This window comes from Manacus candei, unplaced genomic scaffold (assembly GCF_025592945.1).
Source record: "Manacus candei isolate 608988 ecotype Guabito, Panama unplaced genomic scaffold, ASM2559294v1 h1tg000057l, whole genome shotgun sequence".
NCBI lineage: Eukaryota > Metazoa > Chordata > Aves > Passeriformes > Pipridae > Manacus > Manacus candei.
This window is the reverse complement of record NW_026138105.1, coordinates 5,806,277-5,832,159: the sequence shown is the minus strand read 5'-3', so window position 1 is coordinate 5,832,159 and position 25,883 is coordinate 5,806,277. Positions and strand designations below refer to the sequence as shown.

At 45.8% G+C, this 25,883-nt stretch overlaps 2 protein-coding genes across 8 annotated transcripts in view; one reads left to right on the top strand and one right to left on the bottom strand.

Moving 5' to 3' along the window:
- Window positions 1-21,531, top strand: part of RIPOR3 (RIPOR family member 3) — a 54,346-nt gene extending 32,815 nt beyond the window's left edge. For 5 of the 7 annotated variants that reach the window (XM_051802734.1, XM_051802736.1, XM_051802733.1 and 2 more), the window contains 19 exons: window positions 1,932-2,010; window positions 2,380-2,403; window positions 2,524-2,577; window positions 3,308-3,457; window positions 3,911-3,974; window positions 4,355-4,398; window positions 5,072-5,197; window positions 7,183-7,328; window positions 12,697-12,826; window positions 13,264-13,842; window positions 14,324-14,463; window positions 14,735-14,867; window positions 15,340-15,448; window positions 16,561-16,722; window positions 16,886-17,044; window positions 18,083-18,285; window positions 18,454-18,537; window positions 19,159-19,249; window positions 19,873-21,531. In XM_051802734.1, coding sequence (XP_051658694.1) covers window positions 1,932-2,010; window positions 2,380-2,403; window positions 2,524-2,577; window positions 3,308-3,457; window positions 3,911-3,974; window positions 4,355-4,398; window positions 5,072-5,197; window positions 7,183-7,328; window positions 12,697-12,826; window positions 13,264-13,842; window positions 14,324-14,463; window positions 14,735-14,867; window positions 15,340-15,448; window positions 16,561-16,722; window positions 16,886-17,044; window positions 18,083-18,285; window positions 18,454-18,537; window positions 19,159-19,249; window positions 19,873-19,973 — 2,578 coding nt within the window. In that variant the 3' untranslated portion in view covers window positions 19,974-21,531. Of the gene's footprint in view, window positions 1-446; window positions 655-1,931; window positions 2,011-2,379; window positions 2,404-2,523; window positions 2,578-3,307; window positions 3,458-3,910; window positions 3,975-4,354; window positions 4,399-5,071; window positions 5,198-7,182; window positions 7,329-12,696; window positions 12,827-13,263; window positions 13,843-14,323; window positions 14,464-14,734; window positions 14,868-15,339; window positions 15,449-16,560; window positions 16,723-16,885; window positions 17,045-18,082; window positions 18,286-18,453; window positions 18,538-19,158 lie in introns of those variants that run through there. The other 2 variants (XM_051802740.1, XM_051802739.1) reach the window with 2 other exon arrangements.
- Window positions 21,532-22,216: 685 nt separating this feature from the next.
- The window catches only part of PTPN1 (protein tyrosine phosphatase non-receptor type 1), a 33,332-nt gene continuing 29,665 nt past the window's right edge, over window positions 22,217-25,883 (bottom strand). The window contains exons 8-9 of the mRNA XM_051802800.1: window positions 25,497-25,732; window positions 22,217-24,471 (exon numbers count right to left, since the gene is read on the bottom strand). Coding sequence (XP_051658760.1) covers window positions 24,267-24,471; window positions 25,497-25,732 — 441 coding nt within the window. The 3' untranslated portion in view covers window positions 22,217-24,266. The remainder of the gene's footprint in view (window positions 24,472-25,496; window positions 25,733-25,883) is intronic.

The following is a 25,883-nucleotide window of genomic DNA, read 5'->3' as shown; positions in this document are numbered from 1 at the left end:
TCTTGGATGTGTAAACCCTGTAGCTCTTTCTGCTGGCATCCTACTAACAGTTCCTTCACGTGTGTTGCTGCTGTCCCCAAAATTTTGCTACTGTATTAATTTTGGTCAGAGTTTGTTTTCTTAAGCTAAGAACGTAAAATGCACTGTAATAATACATTGTAAAGTCAGATGTGTCACATTTTTAGTCCAGTAAAAGACTATGAAGTCTTAGCCCTAAAAATATCCACCAACGTCTTATTAGAGGATTTAGATTTAAAAGAAACTATGAAACCAAATGTTTTTGCAGAGTTTAGAATTTATCAGAGCTTAGGGAGGAGAAACCATAAAGTGGATCAGAATTTGTTCCCAGTTTTGCAGTGAATACCATAGGATCAGCCTCCTGCCAAAACTGAGTAGCAACTAATTGACTGAAGTAACCTACAGAAAACAACTGTATCAAATAGCAATGCAAAGTCCAAATTTTAAGTAGATGCAGACAAAGTCCACTTGATGCTGGAGTGACTTGGATTTTTAGTGCAGAACATGTTTTTACATGCCTGCTTCTTTATAGCTATAGAAAATAACTCTTTATTCTGTTAACCATCTGGGTGCCATTCCATCAGGCTGGTAATTCCAACATACTTAAATCTAAAAGTGATGAAGCTTTTCTGAAAGGTAAGTGAACACTTTTCTGTCACCAGCCCTGGTTACTTCTGCACTGAGCTGTCAGTGGGCAAGTGTTAAGGGCAGGCAGCTGAATGCTGGAGACATGGGGTGTCTTGGGGGAACTGGTTTTGAAACAGTAAGAAAATGAAATGCATCAAAGCAAATGTAAGTGCAGCTGTCTAAAATGGGGTTATTTTGACTGCTCAGAGCCTGTGTCTAATAATGTAGCCTTTACTGGGTGACTCTTGCTCCCTCTTAAACGTAAGAGGAAAAAGTTACCTAAGTCTGCTCTGTATTAAAAGCAAAGTTGGAAGACGATGGTCTCAGCAGAAAAAGTTTAAGGCCCTGTGGAAACTCCTAAGGCACAACCCATGTGTGCAAGCAACTCTGTAGAAGCCAACTGGCACCAAGTGCTTCACACCTTGCAAAATAGGTCTTGTTCTGGAAAAAGTAATGGTTGCATCAAGGAATTGTCTCAATGTGGTATTGAGCTGTGTTTGCTAAAACACTGATGGCATCTGCCTTTCCTTACCTGGGCAGCACTTCTGTGAGCTTAGGTTTGTAGGGCAAGTGTTCCATATTGCAATTCTCTGTAAGATGGGGTTGGTTCTTTCTCCTCAGTAACTGCAGAAGAGACTTTCTCAACAAATGAACTGACAGGAAAGGTTCAGGTAGGAATAGTCAGAGAAATCTGAAAAGGTCTGTGAGTTGGTTTATGTGTTAGAACTTGCTATTCTCCTAATCCCTCCTTTCTTCTTGCCTTTAGTAGTACTACCAGCTCTACTGTCTGTTTTGTTTTGCCTCAAGTTCTAGAATAAAGCCCATCTTTCATTTGAATGATTTATTTTAAATGAAGGGAAACAAGAACCTGTGAAGGTTTGAGTGCAGTGTGTATGTGTATATGCCATGTACACTCATGCAGCAATGCTGACCTTGCATTGCACTGCAGCATTCCACAGCTTGTCAGAGGAAAAAGGAGTCAGGAGGATTCCTAATGTAAAACATCTTTAAATTTTGGGTGACAGTAACCATCTTCTGGTACCTGTGGGGTACAAATGTTCCTCTAGGGTCAGCTTGGCATTCAGAACAAGTATTTGTCTATGGAAACCAGCCTTTGTCATCTCTTGACCCATGTCCCTGTAGCCATTCACATCTCAAGAGAGTAAAACAAGGGAAGTCTTCTGGAGAAGGAAGTTGCTTCATAACATTCTGCTGAAAACACTTACCCAAAGAATTTCTAATGAATGTACCAGAGGAATCTAACAGCGGGTTTTCTTTCTCTCCAGTGAATACCTGGAAGCACATCAGGCTGAATTAGATTATCTCTCTGGTCGACACAAAGATACAAAAAGGAACTCCAGATTGGTAAGATTTTTTTTAATGTCAAATACTTAAATAAAGTCACAAAAGTAGATTCTCCCACCTGGGACTCCCAGGAGTTTTCCAGTTAAAATGCTGAGGTGGGATCCAGTGAGGCATCACAATCAACAATTTCCCAAGGAAGGTAGCCCTAGATGTGAGAATTTAACTGGAGATTTCTCACTTTCGACATCCAGCAGTGTTTTTCAGATCCTGTTTCTTTACTGGGATGTTATCTCGTTGTTGTGTCTGCTCAGTGGTCAATGTTTGTAATCTCAATTTAGTGCAATTTAAGATAGTGAGTCTTGCAGTACATATGAAATTATCATTAATAGGTACAGATACACTCTTCAGCCTCTGCCATTTCTCTTTCAGGCTTTCTACTATGACTTGGACAAGGTGAGCCTGTGGGGGATGAAATGCTGCAAATAGAGAAAAATGTCTGCTGTGTGACTTGCAGATATGTTTAGGAAATAATTTCTCAAGTCCCCTTCTCTCTCTGTCTCCCCTCTTCAAAAGCAAATCCGCTCTGTGGAGAGATACATCAGAAAGCTGGAATTTCACATAAGCAAGGTAAGGGGGCTCATATCTTGTACCTGTCAGGCTCACACTGCTTTGTAAGTGACTTAGCTAAATGGAAACCACTTTAATTATAAGTCATCTGAAGGGGAATGATGCTGGGGACTCTCTGAAAGCTGTAGCCACTCTTTGTACCGAAGGAGGGGATTTTTATTTATTTATTTTCCTGAATGGTTCTATTCAGGCTGAATGTTGGGCGCGACCCAACCTGAGTTTTCCTGTGAAACCAGTTTGGACACTCTGCCAGTTTATTCAGAAAATGTTGCTCTGGGAACACTGACATGTTCTTGCCTCCCCTTCTCACAAGGGGCCAAAGGGGCAGTTCTGTGGAGTTTGTGTCTGCTGTCTGCCAGCTGCTTCCAAAGGACTGGAACCTCCCCTCTGGCATAGCTAATGGTGGAGGGAGCTTAGTCTGTATTGAAGGAATTGGTTTCCTGCTCTGCAAGTAAATTTTTCATGAGAAAAGTGTTACTCCACTCCTTGTCTTCTACTTTGGTAATAGCAGAGCTAATTGGATTCCTGAAAAAAGCATGGGATATTGAAAAGCAAACTGTAGCACTCTGTAAAATGCAGGAGTTGCAGCACCCTGCAATGCTCTGACAGAGGGATTTGGTTGTTTGTTTTTTTTTTGCCAGGAAAGATACTGATGTTCCTTTCCAAAACTTCTTAAAATTATGCCAAGGTAATTTTGGTTCCTTCTTTCCCCATCTTCCAAATCCTAAAGGTAGAAGAACTCTATGAAGCTTACTGTATCCAGTGCAGGCTGCGAGATGGGGCCACTAACATGAAACATGCCTTTTCCCTGTCCCCTTCCACCAAAGCCTCCAGAGAGAGTCTAGTGGAGCTTTACAAGAACTTCCAAGAGTGCACAGAGGTAGGAAATACCACATACTTGTAATGAAAACCTGACTTCTTAGCAAACAATGTACTAGGACTTGCTAGTGGCTTTTTTTTTGTTAATGGTGTGGGTTAAAAACCGTGTATAAAATACATAACATAAAAAATCTGTAATACTGAGGTCCATTATGACTTCCACTGGAAGCATGGGATGAGAATTGAAGGAGGAATAAGCTTTGCTATTTTCACAAAACAAGGAATGGAACATAACTGAGAGTGGTCAGCTGATGCAGTTCCACTCTTCTGTGGAAGATTAGTCTGTCTTAAAAGTAGTATGAATGGACTCTGTATCTGCCTCCACTAGTGAAAATGTTGGTGTGTCCTTTAAAATAATAAAAGGGCCAAAGTCCTCTAAAGAAAATGGCCCATGTGGGAAGGTGCTACTCTGCACTGCTTTGCAGCTGTGATGACTGTGCAGCCTTTCTTGTAGGACATGTGCTTCATAGAGGGGGCCTTGGAGGTCCACTTGGGAGAGTTCCACGTGAAGATGAAAGGTAAGTTCCTTTCCTCTTTCCTTCAAGACTCATCAGTTGATTTTGTGGTCTAGGTAGCAATCTGATCCACTGAGAGTCCAGCTATTCAGTGCCAGTTGCTTCCACTGGCTTGCTGGATGATACCCTGAACAGAGTTCTGGCAAACTCCTGTTTGCTTCAGTGCTGTAAAACAGTTCTGCAGTGGTACTGTCTATCTGAATACAAAAGCTGACAAGCTTTCTTTCCTCAGCTCAATTAAATTTTGTCCTTTCAAGAGTGTCTGTGCTTGTGGTATAGCTTCTGCACAGAGCTGAGGAAAGGGAGGGTGTTGGCCAGAGAGCCACTTGATTTATTGCAATCTGAAACTCTACAGGTATTAAGAGTTTTCCTTCTCTTTTCAGGGCTGGTGGGCTTTGCACGTCTCTGCCCAGGGGACCAGTATGAGGTGCAGTATAAAGCAATTAATTGTCCTTTACTTTCCTGGTGTGAGTTTGCAATAGAGGAACAGGAGAGCAAGGGTGGAACATGTAGGATGAGAGCAGTGGGTGATTAAAAACACCTACTGCTGTGATGGGAACAGTGCTTCAGCACATTCAGGAGTTACTGTGCCCTCTGGGCTGGGGAGGGAAAGGTGTGATTTGGGTGTTATGGGAGGGTTTAAAAGATGGCAATGATTGTCTGTGAAACCCAACCTGTCAGGGCTTTGTCTTCAGAATTACCCTGGAATCATGTAGCAGTGGCTGCCTGTTTCTTGGAAGGCTGCCCTTGGCGTCATTTGAATGCACCTTAGTGTCTTACTGGGTGCTCTCCTACCTGTGACAGTTCCCAATGAATTCCAGTGTTGCCTTGTATTCCAGTACCCCCACACTTGGAATGCAGTGTAGTTCTGCAGCTCTTCTAGAATGGGTGGGACGTGGCATTTGGCACTGCTTCAGGTGTTAAAACCTTCATCCTGAATTCCTGTCTCCAATCTTCCAGCTTTATCCAAGTTCCCAAGTGCATGGTGATCAAGGGGATGGCTTCACTCCTGCCAGACTGGAACAGTGAGAGGCCTAGGGACTGAAGAGAATGTTCTGGGATATGTTGACCTGACATCCTTTGCTCTTTGTGGTTTCCAGGTGTTTGTGCGACTGGGGCGCCAGAAATGGAGGTTGAAAGGCAAGATCGAGACCGATGACAGCCAGACATGGGATGAGGAGGAGAAGATTTTTATACCCAATCTCCACGAGAAGTTTGAAATTAAGGTGTGGTGTATAATGGTTGGATTGGAATCAGTGGGTTAACATGTCTTCTGCCACTTACCTCTTAAGTTACCAAGTGTTTCTGAAAGTTCTTAAATAGTTTTCTTTTTCTAGTTGTGTAAAAATGGCAGTTAATCTGTGTTCTGTCTAGTGAAGGGACATGTACTTCTGGTTTTCCTTTGCTCCTGGCACTTGTAACTGTATTAGTGCATCTGCTTTCCCCTATTCTGGAGTCTGGTAGACGTGGCTGTGGTTTGGGTTTTTTGTTTGGTTGGGTTTTTTTAAAAAATGTCCAAGATCAATATCTGGGATTTTCTAGGGTGAAGTCTAGATGTGGAGACCCAGATGTATATGTAGTACCAATAGTTCTGTTCTCTACTGAAAGAGAGAAATTAATGTATAGAAAACATACCATTGCACCTGTGTGTGTTTGGAGTGTGGGGTTCAAACCTCCCTTTATCTGGGTGCAGTGCAGCTGCTTTTGTTGTGTTTTACTGCAGAGATGCTCCATATCTGTGAAGAACCAGTGGCATTTATGTGCTGCTGCAAACTGTACTTTAAATCTTTGTTTAGAGTTCTGACACTCTTTTAGAAGTGCCTTGGAACAGGTCACATCTTTGGCAGTAAGGGACCAGTGCAGTGGCCTGTGAGCCGTAGGTGACACTGAGGGGAGTGTTCAGAGCCCCACGTGCAGCTGCCCCTGCACTGGTTCTGACACCTCCCTTGCAGGGGGAATTAATCCTTAAGCAGCATTTGCACTGTAACCTGGCATCTCTAGTGGGCTGGACCCTGCAGTGTGACTCCTGTCAGCCTGAAGGGAGCTGAGATTGAAGGCTGTGCTGGATTCTGTCCTACTGGGAAACTGTGCCAGTGCAGGGTTTGGGGTTTTGGCAGTTGTGTTAAAGCAGCTATTGCAGTGTTCTCCTCCTATCTGGCAGCAAGAACTGGGTTACACAGGAGACATTCTTTGGCATCTTGCCAGCACTGCCTTTGGAAATGTGCTTATAACATGCTTTTTTACTGTCACTGCACAATGAAGATCAGGTGAGAAGCTAATTCAGATCCCTGTTTTCCCATAATAGTTGTTAAAACCTGTATTACTTTGTGTGACAATGACAGTTTTACTCTTTTTGTCAGCTTATGAAAGTCTACTGATGAATGTCCTCCACAGCCTCCTGCTCTTTCCACTTTGTGCTTAATGATCTCTACCCAGTGCAAATATATAGCAGGTTTAAAAAAACAGAGAGGAAAATTGATGAGTGCCAAAGAGTGTTCCAAGAGGAGCCCAGCAGCATGACTTCAGCTCTTAAAAGAGATGTAGGCATGGAACTAATTCCAAAGTGGACTTCAGGCACTTGTGCTAAAATTCTGTGCTGAGTCTGATGCTTCATGCACTTCTAGAACAATGTGATCTTCAGTTGGAAGTATGTTTTTGTAGCAAATACTCAAGTTAGGTTGTTTTTTTTTTTTTTAAAGTAGATGAATAAGACAAGTGCCAGCCTGGGAAAAACACAGGCCTGTGACTGCATTGGTAACAAACCTGGAGCCACCTGCAGAGCTGGAGGAAAGAATGACCCAAGTTCTGATTTTGATCCTGCTGAGCTCAGGACGGTTAGAGAGGTCACAGAGGATGCAGAGAGTTGTGTCTCCAGATCCTTTAGGCAACTGAGAGCTGAAATAGTCTGGTACTGAAATAGTTCCTGTACTAGAGCAAGAATTACAGACTAATTTTTCTTAAAATCATAGTCCACCAAGTTCCCTTGTCTGAAGTGCTGTGCAGCTCTGGGTGTCCCCTTTGCCAGCCCCCTGGGAGCTGTTCCCTGTGGGGATATCAGCTCACAGCTGTTTAGGAGCCTAGAACTGAGTATCAGTGTTTTGTTTGTTATAGGCCTCAGAGCAGAGCTGAGCCTGGGGTGTTCTCCTTTCTGTGCAGGTGACTGAGGATTGTCTGGTAGGATGAAGCTGGATGTGTTTGTCTGTCTCTGCAGGTGACAGAGCTGCGAGGACTGGCCACTATTCTGGTTGGTGTCGTGACATGTGACAGCATCAACTTCTTTACAACCAAGCCTCAGGCCATCGTTGTGGACATCACTGAACTGGGCACCATCAAGCTGCAGCTGGAGGTCCTCTGGAAGTAAGTACAGCTTCCAATGGGAAAAGCTAGAAAACACTGGAAATTATCAAAGGCTCCTAAGTATGTCAGTGAGCAGCATTCACCCCCACAGTCCTCTCTCCATTCAAGGTGCAGGACAGATGACAGCCTTGTGCTTCCTCACAGCCATCCCAGCTGCTGGGCCTGATCTCTGTTGGACCAGTCCTCAGGAGGGCAGGGGAAAGGACACAAGCTCTTTCTATGACCTATCAGATCTTCCTTTGCTCTTACCAAAGCCATGGATAGCCATGGGAGCTGACTTAGCCTGACTTAGTGAGCCTTACTTAGCTCACCCCTCTTCACAGGGAGCATTCAGTCCAGCTCCAAGCAATTTATGTCCATCTATAAAATATGAAAAATAATCTTGAAGATGATGAAATGAAACTGGAAGTAGCAGCTTGTAGGCACAACGAAAAAAATACATAGCTGAAATTTTAGAACAATCACTCTGACCAGATCACAGTTTGTTATAAATGAAGCTTTCCCAAAAACTTGACACCTTCATATTTGCACTGTGAGTAGTTATGGATACGAGGCCTGTTTGTGCACTACAGGGAAGCTTGGTTACAGATGTGCTTTTAAAATAGCTGAGCATTGTCATGGTGCCTGTGATTTATTAAATTGTTTTATAATTTAAATCTGTAAGTTGATTATTGTAGTGGATTACTGATGTTATTAAAAGCAAATTCTCACTGTTGTGGATGCTGCAGTGGAACTTATTCCTCACTCCAGACTCACCAAGGTTTTTGAGGTAGTACTGTTGTTTCTGCTTTATGGGACTGTTGTTCCACACTGAAAGGCCCATCTACAACAAATCAAGACTTTTTAACCTGTTTCCATTTACTATTGTCCAGGGATTAAATGCAGCCCCTTAGTGAAGTGCCCAGTTAAACAGTGGGCACTGTTCTCTTGTACCTCTGTGTGTGGCTCACTGCAGTCCTTGATTCTTCCCAGCCCTCCATGGCCAAGAGGCCTTTGAACACACCTCTGTTATAAGGACTCTCTTGAAAGGCCACTTTGACCTGGGATCCAGGCTCTCTCCAGGAAAAGCAGAAACAGCTTTCAGGTTCCATTTCTGGGGCCGGGGAAAGAAAAGCTTTATTGATCAACACAGTTTTCTGAATGTCTCTTGTGCATGCTGTGGTTCTTGACATTTACTGCTGACTTGTACCTGCAACTGGGCTGAAAAATGTGTCTTGCCCACAGCACCTGAAAATGATTTTCCAACACACAGATTGCTCAGTCAGTGAGAAATAAACTCACCCAGCAGAGTTTGGCTGCACCCATTTATGGTGCTTCTTCCTCTCGAGATCTGACAGTGGGCATCAGGATGTGGTGTGTTTTGGTGAGGTGCTCAGAAGAAATCACTTCTACTCTCTTGTTATTAACCCACACCAATGGCTTCTGACAGTCCCTTCCCTTACTGCTGCTGGATCTGCTCACTTCCTTTCCTCTCTGTCAGTAGCTTCCATAATGAATTATGCACATAAGCTGTTCTTACAAAAGGACTGTATGAGGAAAGCCCTTCCCCATTCTGGGATATTGCATAGTTCCTCATAATAGCCTGAATCTCCACAGCCAATTACATTTGTGGCAGAACTTTCTGGAAAAGTCCAATCCCGACGCTGTTGACCCTCGATGGCTGTGGTGTCTGATAGCTCCGAGTGCAGCTCTGGGCTGGCAATAGCAGCAGGTCTGTGGTATTTGGGACAACCATCACAGCCTTTGGAGCTGGCAACAGTTGAGCTGGGAGCAGGGTTTGTCGTGACTCATTTTCTTTGGGAGTTAATCCCCTCTTGGAATTTTTCAGCGTGTGAGAAAACCCCGGCTGTGTCTCTGCTGGGTTTAAGTTTTGCGAAATGCGTTGGTGTCCCACCAAGTGGATTCTCCAGAGCACTTCTGTGCAGAGCTGGCCTCTCCTCTGGCAGCCTGCTTGCTGGAGTTCTTTACAGAAAAGAGAAGTTTTGTGGTGATAACTCAGGGTGTTTCTGTTTGCAAAGATAGAGCACTCAAAACAACAGCTGCTTTTCTCTTTGATTTGAGAATAACTAAACAAATCCATCTGATTTGCCCAAACTTCTCTGAGGCACAAGCTTTCAGTCTAGACCTGCTTTGTGAGGAATCCAAATGCAGATCTCTCTCTTCCGCTTCTCAATGTATATTTTCTTTTAAATAGGTCTCCAGTCTTCTGGGCTCAAACAAAAGTGCCTTCAGCTCCTTTATAGATCATGCCATGAGGAGTGTGAATGAACTTGGGGCCGTTGCAGAACAGCTTTGTTGGCCAGTTTGGCAAAAGGCTTTGGGTTTTTTGCCAACCTAAACAGCAGTCTGAATTCTGTGTCTCACATGCAGGACAAAGAGAAAGCTGTATTCTCCTTTCAGAACTTCAGCAGCACCCTGTGCTGGGATCCAAGGGCACCATCCAGCCAGAACTGCTCTGGTGACTCTGCCTGCTTTGGGCTGTGCTGGCCTGGCTCACAGGGCTTCCTGGAGTGAGAGAAAACCTGAAGGGAGAATAAAAAAGGAAAGTCTGGTTTCTATTTTTGGATGCTGCCAGTCCTGATCTTATAGGTGAAAACTTAGGTGAACATGTAGGTACTCCTGCAGTATCTTCAGGCAGTATCCATCAGTGCATCCCTGTGCACTCATAGCCTGGGGCTGTGACAAGCTGTACTAACCTGGAAAATGTGCTTGCTGTGCTTTAAGGGGTAGGTGAAACACCTACTAACAACCTTCTCACTGTTAAATTGCATGGGCATGTTCACCTGGGTTTGATGGTGGCAAGAGAAATCTCATGATTAATAGTGAGTCCAGTCAGTTGACTAGAATTGGCTTTTTTTTTTGTATTAATGTAAGTCTGGATTCACAGGCTGAACACTGGGATTCAGGCAGGTCTATCCACCAAGAGCATTTCTGGTCTGGTGGTATTTAATCCATGGACAGAAAGGGAGTGCTTAGGGCACAGTGGGAGAAAGCAAGGCAGATCCTCTTGGGCTGAAGGCTGGACTGAGTTCTGCTCTTAAGCTCTCTCTCATCACTTCTGCTCCTCTGAGAGCATAAGCCAGGCAGTGTCCTCCTTACTCACCCAACAGAAAGTGCAGCAGGGGGAGGTAAATTTTAGAAATCTCAAGTATTCCATCACTCCACAGGTTTGGTGGGTGTGACAAAGTAACATCTCCCTGGGAATTCATGCTCAGGGCTGGCAGAGCTCAGGTGGGCCACTTTGATTTTTTTTTTTTTTTTTCTAATAGAATTTTTAAGCCTTGAGAAGGTGCCTATGGATAATCCTGTGCAGGCACATCAGTGTGGACAGGATATGATTAGCCACAGACACCCTTCACCCCCTACAGCAAGTACTTGCTCCACAATTTAAAGTTAAATAATGACATTTCTGCACACTTTTTACCTACACAGAGGTTTTGTGTCAATGATTTCAGGAAAGCCACTAGACAAACTAAGGAAAAACCAGTGACAATTAAAGGCAATAGTCTGTTTGCAAAGTCTGGTGCATGACAGATCTCAGCCATGGATTGCCTCAAACCTGGGCATGTGTCTGGGGAAAGCCCACTTTATTTGACTCATTTCCTGTGTTTTCCCCTGGAATATCCCCTACTGGATTCTGTCAGTGTCAAAATGCTGGGAGAGATGGATTCATAGATCTGTCCCAGTCTGATGGTTTGTTTGCTGTAGAAATGTGGAAGGAGATGATGGATCATGCCCAAAGAGCTTAGAGCCAAGAGATAATAGAAGCTTTAGAGCAGAGTCCATTCTTTCTTTCCCCTCTGCTCTCAACTGTTCCTTGGAGGGACTGGGAGTGTGTCCTTGTCTGGAGGCAGCTGAAGAGCTGCATTTTGCTGGAGGGTTCCAGGAATTGTCAAAGGGGCAAAACAGATTCAGTTTGTTGTTGTTGATCCTTTCCCAGAAGTGTCATTTTGCATTACTGCAGTGCTGTATTAAAAACTAAAAGTGAAAAATGTGAGGAATGGATCCCTGTGACTTTTTCTAAGAAATACCATGGGTAGGAGTAATTTGCTTTCATCAGCAAACACAGCAGGCTTTGGGGAAAAGGCTCTGGCTGTCAGAAACCCGATTTATTTCTGTCCAGTGAGTCAATGCAGGTGGTGGTGGTTGGGACTCCGTGGAACTGGGCTGTGTGATGGACCCCAGCTGGGTGACATTGGTTAATTCAGCCAATTAACCTGTGCTAGGGGAGCTCAGAGTGTCACCTCTGTGCTGAGGAGCTGCACTGCAGGGTGCTAGGGAGAACTGTCCCTGTGCAACACGAGCAGCTGGAGAGACTTGGAGCTCTGCTTTTCAACTTTTGCCAGAGAGCAGAAGTTCTTTTCCCTGCAGTTGATTAGTCCTCGTTCCCTTTTGGATCTCCTGCAAGGTACAGCTGAATGCAGCTGACTTTATCCTGCTGTTTGGTCCTCATGTTCCTATCACTGAGGTTACAGATTCGTGGTGAACAGTTCACTTTTTTCCAAATGCCAGTCCTTAAGTGGAAAAACAAACTTTCTTTTGGTGCCACAAGGCATATCAGTGGGGAACAAAAGTAACACATAGGAAAAACAAACTCGCTTTGCTGAACTTGAAATATGTTTTCCCTCTCCTGGGTGGCTGAGTTGCATTTGGGGAGACAGTTTGTCCGAGTTTCCTTAAACTGGTTTGCAAAGGAGTTGGGAAATTAATGGCTGGGATGCAGAAGGTAATTGGGAACTCTTCAGAGCAGGATTTGTCAAGGTCTTGCAACCCACAGCCAGCACCCTCTGGGGCTGTAAGTGGCTTCATCCGTGCCTGTGTGACCCACAGAACTGCCCTGTAGCCCTGCACAGCTTCCTCTGCCAGCCAGTCATTTATTAGTAAGTGAAGGATAATGAGGGGGTTTTATTGGCTTTTCCAGGTGCTGTGTGCTCTGCAGGAGGGAAATTGGCAGTTTTCCTTTATTACATGTGCTCTGTTTCCTTCCTGCCTGGAGTGGTGCCTGTCCCACTGTGCCCAGTGCCTGTCACACACAGGCTGTGCTGGATGGGCAGCACCAGGGCCTGTGCAGGCTCTGCAGGAGGACAGGGAGCACTTCAGCCTCTTGGAACACTGGACTCTTCCAAAAACTCTGGCACAGGTCTCTGCCTAAAGGGTGTTGAGAATTCTGGGTAAAATACCTTCTTGCCTACCTCTTTCTCTGCTGGAGCAGTCAAAGATACTGGTCAGAGGGGCAGTTTCTGTTTCCTTTTATTCCCTGTGGCGTTGACTGAATGTCACAGTTCAAATCCTCCTAGCTGTTCCTGCAGCTGAACACCTCTGTGCTCTCTGCTCTCACTGACACTTTGGCCTTTGTTTTCTGCTGCAGCCCCTTTGACACAGAGAACCTGTTTTTGTCACCTGGAAGCACTGCCAAGTTTTCTGTGGGTAGCAGGAAGAGCTCGTTATACAACTGGACCCCCCCAAACACCCCCAGCTTCAGAGAGAAATACTACCTGGTGAGTACCTGAGGAAAGCAAGATGCAAAGCACAGACCAAGGGCTTGATTTTGGGTTAGATTAGACTGTTCAGGAGCACACTCAGAAGTGTGAAAGCATAGCACTCTGGGCCTTTGCAGTTTGGGGCTTTGTTATGTTTTCTTTTAACCCCCATTCATTTAACCCAGAAAAGGTTTTCAACTGCCTTAGTAACTCTCACCAGAAAGATCAACCACGCAGTTACTGCTGCTCCTCTGTTCATCCAGGGGCTCTTAGAAATTGGTTTCAGTAGTTTTTTGTCCAATCCATGCTGGCCTGGCCCCACGTGCAGAAGAGCCCTGTGCTTTGATGGATTTGGGTGCATGTTTCCAACAACAGGAATCAGAGTTGTATCTCTTGGGTGGGATCTCAGGCTTCCCAGTTGTGTCTGTGCTCATTTATGGATCTCTTTGCTGCAGTCTCTTTTGCAGCTGAGGCAGAACCAGGGGGATGTAAGTGATGAAGCCCAGCCCCCCAGCATTCTGAGCTACTTGGCTGCCTGTGATTTTGATGACCATGGGAGGAGCAAAGCTCACAATCCTGCTGAGACCAGCGAGGGAGACTCATTCAGCTCTGAGGACCAGAAAGGGGCAGAATCCCGAAGTACAACTCCAGCTCTGGACCACAGGCCATTGGTGATTATTCAAGAAACTGGTGCAGAAGAGCACCAGCACCCTCTCCCAGATCACACAACTCTGGATATCCTGAAAAAGACTCCATGTGGGGATGGATTTCCAAGTAACCCCTCCAGCCTTCCGAATGGCCACAAGGGCAGGAGGGATTCTGTGAGCCAGCCCAGGACTCGGCGCCTGGCAGAGCAGGAGGAGAGCAGCCAGAGAAGCTGGAATGCTGCAAGTGACCCGAGACTGGATGGACATACAAAGTCTGTTGACAAGACTCTTCAAGAAGTGTTGAATTTGCTGAAATCACACGATGTGGGGCAAGCCCAGCTGGAGAAATTGGAATACCAGGTTTCGTCTCTGAGGGATAAATTAAAGGTAAGGGAATGTTTTACCCTTGGGATATGATGCAGCTTCCTCTGTTACCCCTAAATCTAAGACGTTCTGTGATCCTGAGGCTGATTTCATTTAATGATGCAGCAATGGCACGTTCCCAAAAGGAGTTTGGCCACCAGAGGTCAGGCAGGACTCGGGAAAGGCAGCTCCCAGTGCTGGGCACAGAGCAACGGCTGGGAAAGGAATAACCAATGCAGTCCAAGTGGAAACTAGTCTGGGCTAAGCTGAGCCTGAACTATGTCAGAGCCTCAGCATTTAGGTTTGCTTCTAATATTTCTTGATATTTTTAAAATTTGGTATAGCTTGGGGTGACTGCATCAGTTCATCAAGCCGATATGCTAAGAATGAAATCAGAAAAGCAAATTATTTTGTTATTAAGAATGATTTCAAAACCAGCAAAGAACTCCTGCAAAATGGCTTGATACTACAAATAACAGCATTTTTCCTTCCACCCCATCAACAGCAAAAGACACTTCATCACAAACACTCATCTATGGAGAGTTTAATGGTGGAGACAGTCCTGGAAAGCTTTGACTTCCTAAATGCTGACTGCAGTGCTGATGAGCTCTCACTGTTTGGGAGCATCAGGACAGCCAGTGTCAGGTATGTGCTGTGGGGACAGGGACAGGGCTGAGGGGGAACACCTGGCTGAGTAACAGCTGTGCAGAGCTGCTGCTGCTGTGAACACTCAGCACAGAAACGTGTCCTCATGTTTTTAAGAAGGTTATAAATGCAATTTAAAAAACTGGTGTTGTGTTTGGTGCCACCTGGTTTGTAGTTTGGCGACTTTCTTGAAGGCTCCTGTTGAGACTGCACATCTTCAGTTTTATTTAGTGATGAGAGTTCTAACTCCTTTTCCCCCTCATCTCAACAGCACATACAATGACAACACACTGAAGTCCCTGAGCTGTGACACGAGACCAGAAACTCAAGATGTCACTACTGGTGATGACAACTTAGACACGCTGTTGATAACTCACCTGAAGCTGTGCAAAGGTCTTCTGCAGGTACAGAACAGCCTGGGGGTTCCCAGGGCACTGGATGTCATTGTTGATTCTGATTATGGACAGAAGAGATTATGTAGCTGTTTTATAAAAGCAGAAAGACTCAAAATGGAAATGAAGTCCAAAAATTGCAGCATCTTCGTGTATCTACACAGAACATGTCATATAAAACTCTGCTGCCTTTCTTCAGCCTCTGGGGTTTGCTGGAGCTCTAATTAGTACTTTGTGCCCTAAGCAGGCTGTAAATGCAATCAGACAGGTTTGGCTCTAAGTGTGCAAGGGGTGATCAATTTTTGAATGAATGAAAAACTGATACTACCAGTAGTATATGCTGTGATGGCAGAGGGGCCTTCTCAGAGCAGCTGATGTTTTCTCACTGCTCTTAGAAGTTTGATTCCAAGAAACAAATCCTGGTTTACCTTGAGCTTTATACTGCCCTTGTTTCAGCTGCTGAGATACATATGTTGCATTTCAGAAACTGAGGTCACCAGACGTAGCCCAGGTTGTCCAGGAGAGCATTTTGGAAGAAGTATCTGAGCAGACTCGAGTGCTGGGGGATGTCCTGGATATGTCTGTTGAAGAAAGTGAGTAGCTGCATTATTTCCAAGGCATGCCAGAGATGGGAGAGGTGCACCCCTGATGTGCCCGCTCCAGCTTCCCCAGACACATCAGTGTTTCATTCTGAATTCCTTGCAAACAGTCATATAATTAAACCAGCTCTTATATCTGGATTCTTAGAGAAAACAGGGCTCATGGTTTGCTTTGGATTTTTCTGCAAGGAAAGAAAAGATTTGGAGAAATTTGTCTCAAAGAGTAGCTGAACTGGTATGTTTTAAACAGGGATATTGTAGATGATGGAGTTTGCAGTCAAAGAACAGCAGAGCAGCCTTAGTAAAATCCTCTTTTATCTGTCCTTTTACTTGGTAAGCAAACAGCCCAAATTCTGTGCCCATCTGCAAGAAGAGTTGGGCAATTCTTCCCACCTCAGGCCTTCCCAATACTAAACTCCTCTATACACTGTTGACAAAATGATAAAGCACTATGGGAGGCTTGGAAGACTTTTGTTCTCATCTTGGTAAATACAGCATCAAGAATGCAAATTTTAGTTGGAAGCATTTGCTGACAGATTTTATCCTGGAGGATGTGAGAATAACCTGTTCCCCAGAGCAGAGCTCCAAAGGGCCTTTGGTACAGTGTGACAGGGAAGTGTGGGAGTGTGAAATGCAGGAGTTCAGTCTCTCTGTAGGGAAGAGCAAGGCATGAAGGGTCCAAAGGGTAGTGAGAAACCACAGGTTCACTTCAAGTGAAGTGTTTGATAAGAGAGAGCCCTGAGGAAGGAACATGGGGCAGGATCTCTAAAACCTGGCAGTGGCACATCTTTGGCTGATAGAAGGGCAGCCAGTTAAACTCACAGAAAGTTCTTCTGGAGCTGGACTCACATGCCAGGACAAAATGAACAATAAGGGGCAGAAGAGCTGCTGATGACAGTTTAGGAGCTCAGCCTAAGCTTGGTGAGATCAGTGCTTGCAGGTTTTAGCATTTTGGCAGGAAATGCCCCATTTTGAACAAAACCATCTCCAACACAAATACAAGTTAACGCTGACCCATGTCTAGATAATCCATCTGGTGCCTGATTTCTCATGTAAAATCCCAAATCTGCTGGAGCTCACGGACTTCTTCAAATGTGGGGTTTCAGTTATTCAGAAGACTAAGAAGAAGAAGCACTATCTGAAGATGTGGAGTGACCTTGCAGAGCCTGGCAGCATCTTGTTGGCTTCAGCAGAAAGGTTCCGTCATGCCCTGAAATACACGATGATGCTCAGAGTGAAGGAGAAGTACCCCAGGCAGCTGGAAGCAGGTACCACTGGAGCACAAGGCCACTCAGACTGCCTTTGGCTGCAGTGCTAAAGATTGTCCCTGTGCATTCAAAAAACCCCTAAACCTCTTGCTTGTTCTCAGCAGCTTCCCACAAACTAACCTGCTGTTTTCTCGTTTGTCCTTGTCCGTGTTCCTTCTTCCAGTGCTGCAGAGGCTGCTGGAGCAGATCCTCACCTGTGATGGGTTGCTCCCCACTCCGAACCTCCAAACAGAACCAGTTACTTTATTCCAGTTTTACAGCTACCTGGACAAGCACCACATTGCCAGCCTGGAGAAACACTTGGGAAAACTTGCCAAGGAAGGTAATGGCAGTGCTTGGCTCCTCCTTTAGGGCTACCCTCCAGGTTCCCACTCAAGATACAATTCCAGAGCAGGAAACACCCCAACCAGTGCACTGACAACTTGCTTCCATTTTAATTGCCCTTATGACCATGTAATTTTAATCAGAACAAGAAAGATGTGCTTGACTCCCATATCTGGCCACGTACAAACAAACCAGGTGTGAAGGATGGGTTTATCTTAAGTGCCCTGAAAAGTGGGTTCTGGGATATTCTGAAGTTAAAGCAGAAGCAAAGTCAAGAGGAATCTACAGCTGGATCCAAGGACTGAGTAAAGTCTGGGGCTTTGGGTGTCTATTGCAGCTGGAATCAGACACAGAAAATAGCAATAAAATTGCAGAGGTTACTAACGTGCATTTTCTAGCCTGAGGTAGCCAGAGCCTCACTGGAGTCTTGTCCAACATGTGAAAGTACTTGAAAACCTACTCTGTGTTAGAAAAGAATTATTTTAAAAATAGTCTTTATATTGGCTGCATCTTTAGGCTTATGTTGATGCAGATGACTCATCTGGAGGGGGGCTAAAACTTGAGCATTCCTAGTCAGTGAAAAAGACCTGGAATATTCTTCAAATTGAAAGGGTAAATCCAGTGCCTGATTTCTTAGTTTTTAAAAGAGAGAGGGTTTTTTTGTCCTGTACAGTGAGATCTTCTAGGGCTGTTTACTGGTATTTTGCTTGATCCTGTTCCTTGTTGTGGGCTGGGCTCTTGTCCCGATGCCCAGGGCTGTGGGACCTGCTCTGGGTGTTGTCCTGGAGGCACCCGGGGCTGGCACAGATCGGCTGCTCTGCCGTCCCAGCCTGGGCACGGGAGGAAGTGGAACAATGGCAGGGAGAGAAGACAGGATGGGCAAAGGGGCAGCTGTCCCACTTTGCTTCCTGCCACGCTTGGCTTCCTCGCCGGCCCTGGGAATAACTGCTTGTGGCTAAAGGGGACCGGGCCAGGGAGGAGCTCCTTGCAAATGTCTTGGTTTGCGGGTGAGTGAAGCCGAGCACTTCCCTCGCAGTGATGCTGATCGAGGAGCTGCAGTGCCCCGGGAGGCTGAAGACGCTGAAGAAGCTGAAGGGGAAGCGGCTGAACAAGCTGCAGCCGCTCCCGCAGACGCTGCGGCTGCTCGGGGAGCTGCAGCTGGACGAGAACCACCGAGTGAGCAAAGCGGCCACGTCCTGCCTGTGCCGCGCCGCCGCCAGCAGGAGCCTCAGGGCCAAGGTAAGCGCTGCAGCTCCCCGGGCCTTGCCCCTAAACCACACCAGTGCTCGGGTGATTTGTCTCTGTCCTGTTTTTGACTTTCAGATGGGCAGAGCTGCTCCTGTCAGTCTGCTTTGGTTGTTTGATTAACACTCAAGGTGTTCCTTTTACTTTCCTTTTTCCATTCAGGCTGTGTTGTTTTACACTGAAGCTTTATCTGACTGTGATGCAAGACTTCAGCAAGCTGCATGTTTGGCTCTTAAGAACCTCAGGGTAAGTGTTCACAGCTCTGCTGGGCACATCTGGCCACAGTCATGGATGCAGAAGTGTGTCTGGTCGGGATTTTAAAGCTGGTAGGGTCACTTTAGCAACTTTCTGCTGTTTGGAATTCCCAAATTCCTTGGCTGCCAAAGTTCCAAACCATTAATGCCGTTGTTCCAAAGGCAGCAGGAGAGGGAGCTGTGGGCATCTTGTTTGATGTGCCAGGCACAGCACAAGGACACAGGGGATGTGTTTGAACTCCTGTGATATCCAGTCACACAACAAGAAATCAGAGTCTTATTCTTAAATTCAATTTGCAAAGCAACAACTGGGATTAACCCTTTCAGGGACGTCCTGGTGGGTGATGCTGATTTAATGGTCCTGCAGCAGGGACCTGTACCCTGGGACTTTTACACTTTCTAAGGCCCTAAGACAGGAGAGAAGGAGGTGACAGAGGTGAGAATATGTCAGGAAATGTAACTGCAAGATGATGTGCTGGGGGAGAAGAGAAAGGTCCTGGTAGAATTCAGGTTCAAGAAGAGATGGGAGTTTGTGTGTCTGTGTTTGCCTTGTGAAAAACATCCACCAAACTACTGAGGAGCTGCTGAGGCCAATGTTTCCTTTCTCCCACAGGCTGTGGAGAGCATTGAGCAGGTTGCCCACCTGTGCCAGTCTGAGACAGAGGAAGTCAGGAATGCAGCCAGGGAAACCACGCTGTCCTTTGGTAAGGCTTTCAAACAGTCTGAAAAAGTGATGTGAAATAGTGCAGGACCAGGAGAGGCCTCAGGTGCAGCCTGAACACATCCAAGACAGTGGTAATCCCTCATGAACAGCTGTTTCATACCATGGAGACAAACTATATCACAGGTACCAACCAAGGGCCCTCCTGTTGAGGTTTATAGAACCAGACCAAGGAAATTCTCCAGGATAAAGTGCTTTAGGAACCACTGAACCTTTTGAAAAGGTGGCAGATAAGAACCAAAGATGCTGGAAGTGATGCTGGAGAACTGTTTCCCTATTCTATTCTTCCAAAACCCCCTTTGATCCATGTTTAGTCCTGGGGATCTCCAGACTTGCTTCCCAGAAACACTCAGGCTCACGTGCATGGCAAGTTTTCCAGCTGTGATGCTCCAAACTGTTACTCACATGGAAGAATTGCCAGGAGGCCTGATTTTCCATGGTGGCTTCCAGCAGGTTTTGGAAAACTGTTCCCTTAGGGATGTGTTTGCCACTATTGGGAGTCCTTGTTAGTTCCAAACAAGGTCACAATGGAAGTGTTTCCAGAGGATCCCATTTCTCAGACATTTGTGTCTCTCCCTCAGCACAGGCTGTTTCCTTTCTCCACAGGGGAAAAGGGCCGCCAAGCCTTCGAGAAAATGGACAGGATCTGCTGTGAGCTGAGGGAAACTGCCCAGCACGAGGCCGAGATTGAAATCACAGTGTTTTAGGGGTGCAACGGGAGGAGCTGCATCCCACTGTCCTCACAGCCACATGGGACCTGAGGGATGGCTTTGGTTGTCCCTGCTCTGTCCATGCTGCATCCTGCCCCAGGACAGCCTCATTTCCAAAGGGCAGAGTTTGCAGTCTCCACAATTCAGGCTGGAACACATTTTCTCACCATCTCTCAGCAGGTGATCAAATACCAAGTGCCTGGATGAATGAAAGCTGGGATCTCTTGGAATGTGGCACCAGGTTGTCACTGGAGTTAAAATCTCCATCCTGCTGGAATTTGCTGCCCCTGCTCAAACTGTAAATCCAATATGATTTATTTTCCAATATGATTTATTTTATCAATTTGGCATTTCCCAAGGGAGAAATGATCACTCTCCAACAGTCCCTCTGGAAGGCAGCAGACAACAGCCTTTTACACCAACAGATCCAGCAGCGTTGCTCAGTGGGTTCTTTTGCCTGGATAATTTAGTTGCAGAAGGAAAACTTGTTACTTCCAAAGTCTTCAGCCTGGTTGCAGCTTAGGCCACGTTCCAGCAGGGACAGACAGCATGTGGGAGGAGTGTGTGTGCTCAGCAGGAGGGTCTGTGTTGGGTTTGCCAGGTGCAGGTCTGACTGAGGGAGGGGACAGGTTTGGGTTGGTTTTAAATTTTGAGTTTAGTCATAGATCAAGACTTCTCATAATCATCCACCTGGTGTCAGGCCCTTCCTCAGCCCCTGGCTGGCAGGGCAGGGTGGCCGTGGAGAGAAGCCTGGCCTCAGGTACAATACTTGAAAGGGTTGGGCTTGTGTGTACATATTTTTATATATATATATATATGTGTATAAAATGTTTCTATTCAGTATTTATTTGTTGGATTTCATACTGTTTTCTGAAGTTCTAATAAACCATTGAGACAAATTCCTGTGAGTGTTTTGTGGTGCTGTGCTGGCAGGCCTGGGGACAGGTCCAGGGCACTGGGCTTGATCCCTGTCCTGCCTAGGACAGGTCAGGCTGGGATCCCTGGGGTTCAAATTGACCTGATTCATGTGCAAGACTAGAGCAGGGAGCTGGAGGGGTCAGGGAGAGATGCAGGCACCTCATCTCTTTTACTCTGCCTACAGGAAGTTCTTACAATAACATTTAAATCACTTTACAACCCCCCAACGTTCCCCTCCTGCCCCCCTGTGCATGTGGGTCAACCAGGAGCCTGTGGCTCCAGCCCCAAAGCAATAAGAGACCCATTGAAGTTCTTTAAAAAAAGAATTTTATTGTTACAACTAAAATGAGAACTGAAAACTTGTATGGGAGATTGAAAAACTGTACAGTTGTACTCTAACCTGGGAGGCCCAGCAGCGGCTTACACAAAAGACAAGATACCTGAAACTGTATTATACCAAAACATTCAGCTTTTTTGTTGAGTTTTTAAAGTTTTTTTTTATAAAAGTTTATTCTATGGCAATCTGTAAAAAAAGAAAGACCTGATGAGTAAATATTTGCTTAAGGCAGATAGCAGAGCAGCTCACTAACGTCCTACCGAGTCTAACATGGATGTTTGTCCATTTCCAAGAACAGGTTACCCAACACCCCCACGGTATTTACACCCCCCAACTACCACAGACAGTACAGGACAGCAAAACAAAATGGGAACAGTTCAGTATTCCAAGCCTTATCCACACCTCAGGGGCCTGGGGAGCAGTCACTTTGTGTCCTGGGACAGGGGAAGAGCTGGACCTGGAACAGAGGGAAGGAACAGGTGGAAAGGGGGATGCTCAGAGCTTCTCTATGACCTGCACTAACTCTCTCTTGGTAGAATCATTTGCAATTGAATTAATCTGGAATCAAAGGAAGGAGGTTTTGTTTTCCTGCCATACCAAAAACTTAAAATATTCTCTCTTGGGAACATGTGCAGAGGGGGGGGGGTTTGGTTCCTGTCTTTCCAAAGGTGCCCCTGCTGCCCCCAGGCCAGGGGAGGTGTGGATAGGGCTGACTAAACTCTGGAATGTCTGTACTACACTCACTCAGCTGAAAGGAACATGCTACCACCGGGCACACGGGATCCCACGGGAAGTCATGCCAAGGATTAGGCGAGTACATATTATCTGATAAACACCCAACAGGCCATCGCTGAACGAGGAGACTTTCAGCAACACCCTCTGAACCACAGCCACTAAGGATCAGGTCATGCAAATATCATTTGGGCACATCAGGAAGCAGAAATATAAGTTCTTTCACCTTTCAAGCACGTGGTGTTTCATCGGGACACCGCAGACTTCACATGCAGTTTAATACAAAGGGGTACAAATGGGGCCTCAGGGCAGGACCTGCCCGTGCTGGAGAGAACAGTGGGGACAAAGCAATCACATAATGTATCTTAAATACACAGATGAGCCATTATATATTACCATTTTTCTATACTCATTTTTCCTGTTTCCAATAATATAACTAAATATTGACTGATTACAACATTCCTCCTTTCAAGTACTGGTCTGACCAACAGTCTCACAGGTAAAAGGATTGATTCCCAGTACTACCTGAGGATTTATTATTGTACTCTTGAGAAGCCCTTGATGCAAGCTTAACAAAACACAAAATAGAAATAACTCCAACCCCCCCTGACCCCCTTCACCTACTCACCCACTGAAGGAAGAGCTACACCCACAGCCAGCTTGGCAAAAATAAATACTGAGTGGAGAGAGCTCCCCTGGGCTCCTCCACAGCGAGGCCTGCACTGAGGGGGTGCTTAAGTGCTCTAAATCTACAGAGACTTGAGAAATGAAAAGAGCAGATCAGTAACAGTGCTGCAGACCAGCTGTCCTGGGGCAGCTCAGTCTCGACAGCTCTCAGCAGTGAGTTTGCTCCTGGCCTCTGCTCCACGACACAAGCAAAGAAATCTTTGCTATTATTGTTTAAACTATTAATCATTTGGTACTACTGAGAGGAACAGCATTGGCTGCCTAGTGCAATGCTGCCTTCCAGTCCCAGTCCTACCCACACCCCCAAATCCTTATTTACAAGCACTTTACACCCTGGAGCCCTGGGCCAGGCCCACAGCAGGGCCAGTGCTGGGCCCAGCCTGGCTGCAGGACCCCCACCTAGAGCCAGGACTTTAATCTTGGCTTTACACAAAGCAGAACACACGAACACTTGCATCATAAACCGACATGTTCACAGACCAACCCGGCTTCTGGTGAACTGTCTGTGTCTCAAGGAAGCTGCCACAGCCTGGATTGCTCTGGATTTACCAAATGCTCTCCTGCCCAGTGCCTGCAGCACCCCCAGGGCCTCTCCCCTGGCTGGAAGCAACGGCTGGTCCTGACGGAGCACACGGAGAGTGAAACTGCATTTTACATTCCAAATGATGAGGTTTAAGAACTGGTCCTTCCATGGCAGAGTGCTGGTGGACGTGGTTTGGTTGAATTTCCCTTCCTGTTTCTCTCTCTCCCCCTCAATCTCTCCTAACCCAGAATATAAAACTAAAAACAGCTTTAGAAAGGATGGTGCAATGTAAAGAGCCGTATGTGCAAGTAGAGTGCAACAAAAGTCAATGAGGAGATACACTTAGTAAAGGAAAAAAAAAAAGGAAAAATTCCAAGAGCTGGACGTGTTGGGATACCCTGAGCAAATGCAGAAGCCTGGTTCTATCAACACAAGTAAAACAATCAGCTCTTTAAGAACAGTTATGCCAAGATTAAATATATCAATACCACAGGCACTGCCCACAACTCAGTCTTTAATGATGAAGCAAGTTTTAAAAAAAAAAAAAAAAAAAGAAAAAAACCAACCACAAACACCCCTCCCCTTCCAAAGGTTTACATTCTTCAGGTATGTGGGTTTCTTTTTCTTTTTTGGGAACTCGTCAATGTAAGTCATGTATTTGGTTACAACACTTGGAGAGTACAAGCAAGTTTCACTTGTGCCTACTTTTTCTGAAACAAAAGAAAATGAACTGGCTTTTTAAAAAAGGCTAAAAACAACAATGTGTTGTAATTCTATTATTTAGTTTAAAAAAAAAATCAAAACAAAAAAAAAAAAAAAAAAAAAGGAAACCAACTATTTGGCATTTTCTCTGCTTACTCCTGAATATTTTAAGGCCCTGAGATTAGAATATTATGTTTTTGGGACCACAGGGCTGGATAAAACCCTAGTGCATCAATTCTCTCTTTAAGCCCTACCCAAAGTTCTGGCCTTTCACACTAAATCTACCTGCTCTGAGACAAGGCTCCCCTGCCTGGACTGCTCCCTCTCACAGGAGCTCCCACAAACCCCGACCGGGCGTGTTCCCCGCAGGTCCATCCTGCTGGAACAGCCATCAGTGGAAACACACCCTGTAGCAGAGATAAGCTCCTGCTGTGAGGAAAGTGAACATGCAGATGTTCACTAGAAATGGCTTCCACGTTGTCACCATGTTCTCATCCTCCTCGTCCGAGTTCTCCGACTTGGACTCCTCTTTGTGGGGTGAGAGACGCGGATTTTCACCAACAGTTCTCCTCCGAATTTCAGTGTCTTGACTAGTGCTTAAGGACAAAGAAATCAACATTCAGTACTGGATGGACACAAATATTCCTCACTGGATTGGCCATGGAGCCCTCCTGAACCCTGGCACAGTGTAGGACTGGACTCCAGCAAGGGGAAAGTCAGATGTCCAGTCCAAGCACCTCCAACCAACGAAGACAGGCAGTTCCAGAGGAGGATTCAGCTCCATCCTCAGACAAGGGACTACACTAAATAAAATCAATCTGACCTCTGAGCTCTCTGGAGCTGGACATGTCTGATGTTCATTTACACTAAACTGCCTAAATAATAATTTCTAAGAAATTATTTATTCACTGAGAAATTCAGATTTATCTCACTAATGAGAAGACACAAGACACCAGTTTTAAATCCATACCTTCAGTGGGTGTGGAAATCATCACCAGGCATCTCACACTGCAGGCAACTGTTCTGCTAACAGAACTATACTGTCACCAAAGAAAGAAAGAGGGAGATGCTACCAGTGCAACACTTCCTTCTTTCACTGCTTAGCCTCCACTTGTGTGTGTTCTTGTTTCCAAGACTTCCTTTCTTTTTAGCAAATATTGTTCGGAATTTGAGTATTTTTCCTTTCAGAATCTCCCCAATGAATTAAGAAAAATCCAGATCAAAACATTGTTTCTTTTGGGCAGGGAAACACTTCCATTTTATCTCCTTGCCTGCAGCAGAACTTGGAGGGAGACACCATGTTCAGCTCCTGGTTGCAGCCTCCCAGCTCTGTGAATTTAAGACTATGGGAACCTCTCACTGATCTCCAGCTCCCAGAGCCACACACCCATCACCTGCCACTTCTTAACAGGGTGCCAGAAGAGGCCCCAGCCCACGGGGAAGTTAAATGAACACGAGTGTGAGACCTCGACTGAGAGACTTTTGGCTTGGAACTACTATTCCTACTCTTACACTGCCTCCATCTGCTCAGGCCCTTCTGTATGAAATGCTGTTTTATGTGCCAATGTCCTCCACACAAACACCCCGTGGACAGAGATCCCGGGACACAGCCCTGAATTACCTGTCTGTGCTCAGCGGTGCGGGTGAGCGAGCTCTGCCGTCTGGGACCGTCTCCTCCCCGCTGCTCACCGAGCGGGTGATCTCCTCCTCTGCTCCGGGGGCTTTGGGAAAGGACTCCGTGTGTTCGTGCATCCTCCCGTTGTGCATCTCCGAGGTTCGCTTGGGTGGCCGGGGAGGTGGGGGGGTGTGCTCAGGTGGGGGGTCCAGGTCCTCGTTGGACAGCTCTTTCCACTGCTCCTTCAGGGAAGGACAAGCCCTGGTAAGCTCTTCTCTCCTCTCTGTAAGCTACTCTGAACTTTACCATGGCAGAATCTTTATACTCTCCCTTTTAATGAATTCTTAAAGTGGCTCTTCATTTGCATCGAGGGGAAAAAAAGAGAAACCAGAC